The 11288-nt window shown below is 42.9% G+C and overlaps 1 protein-coding gene across 2 annotated transcripts in view; it reads right to left on the bottom strand.

The window, feature by feature from the left end:
• lsr (lipolysis stimulated lipoprotein receptor) overlaps nt 1–2061 on the bottom strand; it is a 36214-nt gene extending 34153 nt beyond the window's left edge. For both annotated transcript variants that reach the window (XM_084335717.1, XM_084335718.1), the window contains exon 1: nt 1844–2061. In XM_084335717.1, the coding sequence (XP_084191843.1) occupies nt 1844–1883 (40 nt within the window). In that variant the 5' untranslated portion in view covers nt 1884–2061. The remainder of the gene's footprint in view (nt 1–1843) is intronic.
• Nucleotides 2062–11288: the final 9227 nt, after the last annotated feature.

Raw genomic sequence — 11288 nt, 5'->3', positions numbered from 1 at the left:
ACACCACAAGGATTTAGTGTCCTCCAATGACATCACTGGAGTATTGATTGATTGAAAACTTTATTAACAGATTGCAGAATGGGTACAGTACAGTACAGAATCAGTATACAATTGTTAAGGGGATGCAGACCAGAGAAAGACTTTCGTCTTGTTTACATCAGGGTCCCCCATTTTCAATTCATCATAACATATATGACACACACGACATACAGATACAGTTTTGATTGATTGATTGAAAACTTTATTAACAGATTGCAGAATGGGTACAGTACAGTACAGCTCAATACATACAATTGTTAAGGGGATGCAGACCAGAGAAAGACTTTCGTCTTGTTTACATCAGGGTCCCCCATTTTCAATTCATCATAACATATATGACACACACGTCGCACGACATACAGATAGACAGTACTGCTACATCTATACATTTATGACATACCAGATTTGCAAATACAGTACTGTTTGTGATACAAAAAGTGTCCAGAAAAGAGTGTATATACATTTGAGTAGAAACTGTACATTGGAGGAGGTTGGGTATGTTGGGTGGGGGGGGGGGAGTCGGAGACTGTACATTGGATGTGGGGGGGGGGGGGTTGGGTAGGGGGTGGGTGGGGGACACTGTACACTATACATTGGAATACTGACAAAGCCATACTTGGTCATTTACTGTACAACTGGGTTAGGACATTTGTAGGGGCCAGTTTCGAATTGCAGTCTCCCGTAGGTGTTCTTTGAGAGTGTTTTTGAAAGTGGGTAGTGATTCACATTCCATACAGCTTTGGGTAGAGCGTTCCACATTGATGTGGCATAATTGCGAAACGTGTTTAGTCCCTTGTTTGAGCCGAATCTGGGTTTAACATGATTTGTGGAGCTCCCTCTGGTGTTGTGATCGTGGTATTCACTGACCTTTGGGAAGTATTTTGACATGTACATGGGTACCTGTCAACCTACAGTACTACTACATCTATAAATGTATGGCATACCAGTACATAGTCTATTGAATGAATGAATGAATGAAAACTTTATTAACAGATTGCAGAATGGGTACAGTGCAGTACAGCTCCATACATACAATTGTTAAGGGGATGCAGACCAGAGAAAGACTTTCGTCTTGTTTACACCAGGGTCCCCCATTTCCAATTCATCGTAACATATATGACATACATGACATACAGATAGACAGTACTGCTACATCTATACATTTATGACATACCAGATTTGCAATTACAGTACTGTATTTGTGATACAAAAAGAGTCCAGAAAGAAAAGAGTATATACATTAGGCGTAGAAACTGTACATTGGATTGGGTAGGTGGGGGTGGGACTGTACATTGGAGGTGGTTGGGGGGGGGGGGGGTAGGAGTGGGGGGGGGGGGGGGGGGGTTGGGTAGGAGGGGTGGGTGGGGACTGTACATTGGAGGTGGTTCAAACAGATTAACTAAGTTAGCTGTCAAACAAATTAATGTGTGCAAAACTGTTTCGAATTTGGGGATTTGTGTGAGATTATGTGCGAAATAAATCAGCACTGTTTTTCGGGGAAGTGCCCCTTCAATGCTGTTTTGATAGGTTACACAAATCATGTCGCCTAGCAGTCACGTAAGGGGCTAGTCGCCTAGCTACGTGTTATATATCCGTAGTACGCTATACGGATAATTGTCAGTGGTATTTAATTTAACTTAAGTATCCAAACATCTGTAAACTGAATAAATAACTATTGCCTATAGAAGGTATTTACAGCTTCGAGTAGGCTTCCGTGAAAACACTAGCCATCAACAGAAGAGGGCCCACCCTTTTGGGAGAGAGAAACACAGGTTACGCCGAGCAGAGGCCTACTGTATCTTACCTGCTGCCATTAGGACGGCCGCGACGATATGCCAAAACATTTCAATCCACTTTTCCTGGAGTTTTAGTCGACTCGCGTATTATTCACCTCTCAAAAAGTAATTCAATGGATTATGTATGAGTCAAAGTGAGACATTATTGTGAGTGCTATTCTGTCTCCTTGTTGTGTTTAATCAACCAGGTAACTCCATTTTGTCTTCAGCAGGGGAAGTACCTGTATACCAGAGCCGTATGTATACCTACCTACGTCAAATCTCGTCTAGAGTCAACAGGTGAGCTTTAGTCACATATTGCGAGATAGGGGGTGGGTAATACTTGCAATGTGTTGTTGACAAGTTGACATTCACTTCCATTACAAATAAATACTTTGTTTGGAAAATTGTTTAGGTTTTCAAATGCTGAAGAATTCTTTTTGTGAGAACTTTCGTTTCAATAACACTACTGAATATGACAGGGATACACCCATTCCACCCTCTAAATTGGTATGGCCCAAAGACTGACGCCGCCAGTGTGGTTAATTTTCAACCAGTCTTGGAGGCCAACCATATTGTTGAACGAATATGTAGGCTTACTACCAGCAGTACCACTGGAGGTCAGCATGTATTAATTTATCCACAGCTCATGGAATTGCTGTTCTGTGAATATTAAATAAGGCAATAGGCTACAGTACAGACACATAGTCATACAACCTTTTTCTTTCTTTTTGTTTTACAAATCACTGTATTTTTTACAAACGCATACATCAAGATTTTGGACAAACAGCTTCTGCAAACACATACAGACAACGACATGTATGTTCTTCATTAATATAATCAGAAAGAAATGTGGGAAGAATCTTGGATTTAGTTTTCTACAACCACAATATTAGGTAAAACACCTAAAAGGTGTTATGTGCCTACACTCTACCTACATTCCACCTGGAGCTCTCTGTAGGTTATTTTTAAACAATATATTTATTGAGATTTTCCTTTTTTTTACCCACAAAAAAACACTTCCAACAATGGTGCTGACTTGAATCAAAATACTTTGGGATGAAAATGAAACTCTTATTACACACACAATTCCCCTGTTAAAAAGATATACTGTATATACTATAAATATAATATACTAAAATCCTTTTTAGTACACAACACCAGCCCCAGTGCCATCAAAATGACAACGTCTGAAATATGCATGAATAAAAGACTCTTCTGGAGGGTTAACAGAAATAGTTAGTAAACATGACATATTAATCAGGTTATCCTGAGATGATGTTCTTTTATTAATCCCCTTGGGAAAATTGAAAATATGAATAAAAAGATAAAGGTGAGGGTCTGATCAGCAGGACAGGTGAGACATGTATACTCTATTGATAATAACACAATGCGTGTATGTACAGCCCCTCCTGGTATCATACAAGGATTCTATCCTAAATCAGCCCCACGTGCAAATATATATAGCTATCTTAACCTGCGCCCCCAAAATTGGCCATTTTAGTTTGAGTTTTTGAGGACTGCATACTTTTTTTGCAAACCAAAACAACATACTTTATCCTTATAGCACATGCATGAGCCGCGTGATTTTTTTTGGTAGCCGCAGTTTGCAAAGACGCTCTCTGATTGGCTAGCCCGCGTACAGCGAAGACCCTCTCTGATTGGTTTAGCTCCGAAGGGCTCTGGGATAGAAATGTCCGCCTTGTACATTCTCTGCTTCGAAGTAGTTATGCTTTGGCCCTCTTTCGAAGTGGGTTATGCTTAGAGTTTGGAATCAGGGCTGGTTGTCCATCGCCCTGCTCTAAAGATAAACTCTAAGCATAACCCTCGAAAGAGGGCCAAAGCATAACCAATTCGAAGCAGAGAATATATATGTACAAGGCGGAAGAGCCCTTCGGAGCTAAACCAATCAGAGAGGGTCTTCGCTGTACGCAGGCTAGCCAATCAGAGAGCGTCTTCGCAAACTGCGGCTACAAAAAAAATCACACGCATGAGCTTGGTCTCTTTTGAAAGATGACATTCTGAAGTTTCTGATTCCAGAAACAAAATTCACTTTTAGTGCTAATGAAATAGAGTAAAATAGGTCTGAACTTGAGTTGTAGAAAAACGTATTACTCAAGTTTTTCTGTAGTAGTTAGTAGTATTTCCCCAGAAGGTGGTATGGCTTAAGAAACTCCCGAGATCCATAGCCTGAAGCCTTATGTAGTACATGTCCGAATTTCATAAAGATCCATTCAGAAATGAGTGATTAGGAGTGATTTTGGTAAACTGTGTACTCAGTTTTCTCATAGACTTCAATTCATTCAGCTGTTTTTCTCGTCCTGTTTTCGCTCATTAGTTTTTCACCAGATCCCTGATTCATACATCCCCAGGTGGGGTATCATTGGAAAGCCACACTCATTGGAAAGCCACCTCCACAATAATTTTCGAGATCGGATCTAGATTGACGGAACTACTGCGCCAAGAGTCGGGAGTGGTATTTTGCGCAATACCGTGTACTTTGCACAAGCCTCAAATACCGGCATGTAACTCGAGAGCGGATTTTGTCGGATTTTGTCGCTATCGACAGGCAACAAATAAGCCTTCGATTCGATATATATATTGTATTGCAAAATATGCACACCCGATCCACTAGAGGTCGCCAAAGTGCCGGTGGGCAAATCGTCCTCAAAATGGCCCACATGTGGGCCCTTGCAGCTTAAGAATCAAAATCAAATTCATATTCCTTTTCTTAGGTAGACCTAAATTCATAGGATCATACAAGACGTCAACCTAAGGCCTGCAATGAATAGAGTAATTGGAAAAATTCTTCATGCGTTATATTCTTCTGTTGTCTACATATAATTGGATTGGATTGGATTGGATTGGATTGGATTGGATTGGATTGGATTGGATTGGATAGTCTTTATTATCCCCAAGGGGCAATTTGGTTTGCAACAGTAATAGTACACAGCACAACCAGTACACATGGCAAATATAAACAAATACATTAAAACATACAAGATCATCATAAAACTGCAATCAGGTGTAAATTAAGAACACATAGTACATATTTGCTAAAGTGTCTATATACAGGAGCAGCTAAGCCTAAAGCTTATTTAAAAATCCAACAGCTGACGGAACAAATTATCTCAAATATTTATTTGATTTGGCCCTCCTATGGGAAGTATACCTCCGTCCTGAAGGCAAGAGTCGAAACTCTGCATAGAGAGGGTGCTGAGGGTCCACTAGAATGGCCTCTGCCTTCTGAGTGGCTCTCACTTGATAAACCAATGGTCTTCCGGCACACTTTAACGATACTTCCCAGCCTATTTGTAGCCACACTGAGGTTGCCAAACCAAGAAATCATTGCAAAAGTTAAAATAGACTCAATAAAAGAAGAATAGATCATTTTCATCAGTGACCTATCGACATGGAAGCCCCTCAACTTTCTTAGAAAAAATCATCTCTGGTTGGCCTTTTTACAGATGTCATCAGTGTTGACATCTAAAATGGTGCCTAGGTACTTATACTGACTTACAGTCTCCACGGCTATACCGTCAATAAGAGTGGGTGCTGTGACGAGGGTTTCGGCAAAAGTCAATATGCATCTCTTTTGTTTTGGAGACGTTGAATTTTAAGTGAGAATCGTCACACCATTTGACAAAATTGTCCAGAACAGGACCATGATCCACCTCGTGGTTCTGCAGGAGGCTGACTATTACAGAGTCATCAGCGAACTTAATTATAGACCTTTACTTAAACGTGCTCTGACAGTCATTAGTGTAGAGCATAAATAACAGGGGTGACAAAACACACCCTTGGGGTGATCCTGACTGTAGAACAGAGTCAGAGTGTCGGGCCCCTGACTTTTCCTCACATTTGTCTGTTCAAGAGTTCTCCAGACATCCATTTTGTCAATTTGAATCTGACTGCTCACAGGTGCGACTCTAAATTCAGCCAGTTCATCACTAAAATCATGGGAATCAAATCGCAAATAAAACTGGTTTAACTCTTCTGCTAGGACAGAGTCAGACTTGTGAGGGTTAGACAGAAATGTTTTCTTGTCCTGAATTCTCACCATAGATTTGATTCCCCTCCAAGCGGAAAGAGAATTGCTCCTCCTCTCCCTTATCTTTATACTATATTTTGGCCTGTTTTATTTCCTTCTTTACCAGCTTTTGAGCATCTCTTTGTTGGTGAATATCACCCTGGTAGAAAGCTAGCTTTTTCTGGTTTAAAGTATTTGTAAGAGAATTACTAACCCAGCTTATTGTTTGGATATAATGTGATTGATTATCTTCCTAGGGATAATCATCTGCTCACAGAAGGTAATGTAACATGACAGTGTCACTCAGATAATTTAACTCCTTATAGGAGTCCTTAAAACATCCCAGTCAGTACTGTCAAAACAGCCGTTCAGTTCAGAACAGCGGCCTCTGTCCACACAGCAACCTCCTTGCACTCAACTCTCCCCCTCTTGAGGGCTGGTTTATACACTGGGGCCAGGAAGATGCAGCTGTGATCAGACAAGCCTAGTGGTGCCATTGCATATGATTTATAGGCACCCTTTATGGTGCCATAGCACAAGTCCAGTACTTTACCATGCCTCGTTGGACAGTTTACATACTGATAAAAGTGACCAAGAGGCTTCTTAAGACGACACATGTTAAAATCACCAAGTATAAAATGTGGAGCATCTGCGGAAATATCTTGCAACCAATATTGATTGATTGATTGATTGATTGATTGATTGATTGATTGATTGAACATTTTATTAACAGATTGCAGAATGGGTACAATACAATACAGCTCAATACATACAATTGTTAAGGGGATGCAGACCAGAGAAAGACTTTCATCTTGTTTACATCAGGGTCCCCCATTTTCAATTCATCATAACATATATGACATACATGACATACAGATAGGCAGTACTGCTACATCTATACATTTATGACATACCAGATTTACAAATACAGTACTGTTTGTGATACAAAAATAGTCTAAAAAAGAGAGTATATACATTTGACGAAGAAACTGTACATTGGAGGAGGTTGGGTAGGTGGGGTGGAGGGGGGTTGGGTAGGCGGGGTGGGGGGGGTAACTGTACATTGGATTATCGACGAAACCTTACTTGGTCCCAAGAAGAGGGTCTCGTGTATTATTGGGTTGGGACATTTACTGTACATTGGAGGGGGTTGGGTTAGGACATTTACAGGGGCTAGTTTCGAATTGCGGTCTCCCGTAGGTGTCAAGTCAAGTCAAGTCAAGAGTTTTATTTGTCACGGCATACAAGTATACAGTGAAATGCGGGGGGGTCTTGCCCGCAACGATTGTGCATAGTACAGTAATACAATAATACAATAATACGAATCCAAGGGATGAGAATGCGACATTTGTGCAATAATACAAGTCATAAGAGTAAAGACATAGGTATATGTACATGAGTTTTCAAAAGCATGGTAAGACATGCTAGGTCCTGCAATACACTGTTAGCTACGGATGGGGCACTGGGTCTTATGTACACTACTACACAATGCTATAATACTATACAATCTACAGTTATACTATGTGTCCTTATGCTAGCTTGCTATCCATCTATTTACTATACAAGAACCACTCCTGTTCTTGTTTTTAAAGTGACCTTTCATTGTGTAAAGTGACCATAGTGTGAGCGTGTGCAGCATATGTGTGTGTGTGTTCATGTTAAAGTGACTGCTAGTGTGTGAGCGTGTACATTTACATTTACATTTACATTTAGTCATTTAGCTGACGCTTTTATCCAAAGCGACTTACAAGTTCTGTGCGACAAGACAGCAAGAAGGGTATAACTCTATCAGCTGAGTAACAATGTTCATCAAAGTGTTGCGTGTTACAGTGTAGGTTAGTTTATTAACCTTGTCTCCGGAGGTCTCGTAGTGGTGACCGGAGTGCCGGATGTCCCGCGAATCGCGATGATGTCGGGGAGTTCGCGACCCTCTCTGCGCCGCCCCTATCTCCCTGTCTCCGGCTGTCCCTGAGCAACGACCGGAGTGTTAAATGTCCCTTGACTAAGACGGGGAGGACGTGACCCTCTTTGCGCCGCCCCTGTGCCTCAAATAGATTCGCTATCAGCTCTATCTTTAATCTTTCAAAATGTTCAGTTGCTATCGCTATTAGCTCTATCTTTAATTTTTCAAAATGTACAGTTGCTATTGCATGCACTCATCTGTGTTCCACTACACACATGAGTGCATGCTTACCAACTGTCCGTCTGCAACACTACTATCACCAACATCTAAGAAGGGAGATCCCCCCTTGAATGGCCCTTCTAAGGTTTCTCTCCTCCACACTGCCTGTGGAGCTTTTTTCCCTATTGTTAGGTTTTAGTGAGTTTTTCCTTACCTTCGCGTGGGGTATGTCTGGGAGTGCTTGCATTCTTTCATTTATTTGTATTCATCTAAAAATGTTTGGACCTTATGGTGTTCTTGTTCTGTTCTTGACTTATTGTTATGTTTTCTTCTTGACTTGTTTAAAGAAGATCTGTATGGCCCATGGGGACATTAACGTGTGTTGTCGGGCCCTATAAATAAATTTGATTTGATTTGATTTGATTTGATTAGGACAAGTGCATGATAGTAAGGTTAGTCGGGTTTTTTTTTTTTTTTTATTTTATCATCATTTCAGATAATGGTTGAAGAAGTGAGTCTTTAGTCGATGGCGAAAGATTGGACGGGATTCGGCTGTCCTAACTGGGATGGGTAGTTCATTCCACCATTGTGGGGCAAGGACTGAGAATAGGCGGCTTCTCTTTGATGACCCTCCGGGAGCTTGGATAGGAGTAGATCTGAGGCGGCCAGAAGATGCAGAGCGTAGGGGTCTTGAGGGTGTGTAGTTAGAGACCATTGACCGGAGGTAGGCAGGAGCGGTTCCCTTTGCCGCACGGTATGCTAGGTCGAGGGCCTTGAAGCGGATACGTGCAGCAATGGGGAGCCAGTGCAGGTCCCTAAGAAGTGGGGTGACATGGGCCGACTGTTGTGTGTGTTGTGTGTGTGCTCATGTATGCTTGTGTGTGGAGAGTTCAGTGTTCAAGACTCTGATGGCCTGGGGGAAGAAGCTGAGCCGAAGTCTCTCTGTCCTAGTTGCTGGTGTTCGCAGGTGTTTGCCTGACCGCAGCAGCTTGAACAGGCTGTTGTTGGGGTGGTGAGGGTCTTTCATTATTCTGCAGGCTCTGGATTTGCACCTCTTGTTATATAAGACCTGCAGGGGTGGTAGTGCAATACCCGTAGTACGCTCAGCTGAGCGTACCACTCTCTGTAGGGCCTTCTTTTCCTGTGCCGTGCTGTTTCCATACCAGGCAGTGATGTTTCCAGTCAGATGCTCTCTACAGCTCCGGAGTAGAAGGACTGGAGTATCTTCCCCGATACTCTGAACTTCCTTAACTGTTTCAGGTGGTAGAGGCGCTGCTTCGCCTTCTTTACGACTGAGTCTATGTGTGTTGTCCATGTCAGGTCCTCTGAGATGTGGACCCCCAGGTACTTAAAGCTGCTCACCCTGTCCACGGTAGCCCCGTTTGTCAGGCCATGGTTACACTGGTGAATACAGCAACGTTTTTGTTGCTGAATGATTACGTTTGCTGTCCAAGTTAAAAAGGAACGCCGTTTTGGCAGGATAACGTGTTGTCCTACTGGCAACGCTGAAATTGATGGTGATGGAGGTCTGACCCCCCACCCTGACCGCCTGGGGCCTTTCACTCAGAAAGTCCAGTATCCAGGCACTCAGAGCGGAGCTCAGACCCAGCTCGATCAGCTTGGCCACCAGTCTGGTGGGGACTATGGTGTTGAACGCTGAGCTATAGTCAATGAACAACAGTCTCACATAGCCCCCCTTCTTGCAGTCTAGGTGAGAGAGGGTGCTGTGCAGTACTTGGGAGACCGCATCGTCAGTGGACTTGTTTGGCCTGTATGCAAATTGCATAGGGTCCATATCGCTGGGGAGGGAGGCACAAATGTAATCCTTAACCAGCCTCTCAAAACATTTCATGGCCACAGAGGTGAGTGCCACCGGTCTGTAGTCATTAAGACCTGTTGGGGAGGATTTCTTTGGTACCGGGAATAGTAGACACCTTAAAACAGGCAGGGACCACGGATTCCGCCAGGGATAGATTAAATATGGTGGTGAACACTGGGGCTAGCTATTTAGCACAGGACTTAAGTATCCGTCCTGTTATCCCATCTGGGCCAGCTGCCTTTCTGGTGTTCACCCGCATAAATGCTCTTCTCACACTGTGTTCCGTCAATGAGAGAGTGCCCCCGCCCCCCCGCAGATGCCCCCCCCCCCCTTCCACGAAGGCCGGCGTGTCAGTGACGTCACTAGCGTCGCTACTGTCTGCGCCAAACCGTGCGTAAAAGGAGATGAGCTGGTCCGCGAGAGAGGCGTCGGCACTCCCCATTGAGGGGGCGCTGACTTTGTAGTCAGTTATCGTCCGTAGCCCTCGCCATAAGCCTCTTGTGTCATTCTGTGCCATTTGTGTCTCCATTTTGTCCACGTATGACCTCTTAGCAAGCTTTACAACCTTGCACAGAGTGTAGACTGTACTGTAGCCTTATACTCCTCCATGTTTCCTGACACTCTGCCCAGGTTATAAGCAGTGGTGCGAGTTCTCAGAGCTGCTCTGATAGTACTGTCAGTGTCAACCCATGGTTTCTGGTTCGGGTAGACCCGCACCTTTTTCGTGGGGACGATACTATCAGCTAGTGTTGTTATAAAACTAACAACAACATCCGCGAACTTGCTGACGCCACTGGAGCTGGTCTGAAACATACCCCAGTCGACGTCCTCGAGTGCGTCCTGTAGCGCCGTCTCTGATTGGTCGGACCACTTCTTTGCTCTTTGAGAGTGGTTTTGAAAGTGGGTAGTGATTCACATTCCTTTACAGCTTTGGGCATTTGGGCATTGATGTGGCATAATTGCGAAACGTGTTTAGTCCCTTGTTTGAGCCGAATCTGGGTTTAACATGATTTGTGAAGCTCCCTCTGGTGTTGTGGTCGTGGTATTCACTGACCTTTGGGAAGTATTTTGACATGTACAATACACAAGTTTGACAATAATAGATAATGTTGCCTCACCTATATTATTAGCTTTAGGGTGGATATAAACCACCGTCATAAACAACTGTGGAAATTCTCGCGGAAGGCCTGGCAAGAGGTAATTGAGGGGGAAGGGAAGGAGGGGGTGTTAAAAAGGACAGATTAGATTAGATTAGATTCAATGTATTGTCATTATACAGCACAAGTACAGTACAATGAAAATAAGTCCAACCAGAGTGCAAATGCAACAGTAAAGTGTAATAGTAATATACAATGTACAGGTGATTAAACTGGGTATAAAATTATTACTACTGAGTAATAGTGCTAATCCGATGTATGTACAGAGTTGTAGTATTAATATGTACAGTGATACAGGTATAAAGACACTATGGCAGTAAGTCACAGCAGTGTAACTAGTAAGAGT

The sequence above is a fragment of the Notolepis coatsorum genome (assembly GCF_963971535.1).
Source record: "Notolepis coatsorum genome assembly, chromosome: 19".
Classification (NCBI taxonomy): Eukaryota; Metazoa; Chordata; class Actinopteri; order Aulopiformes; family Paralepididae; genus Notolepis; species Notolepis coatsorum.
Note: the sequence above shows the minus strand (reverse complement) of the source record. Positions and strands in the feature narration are given on the sequence as shown.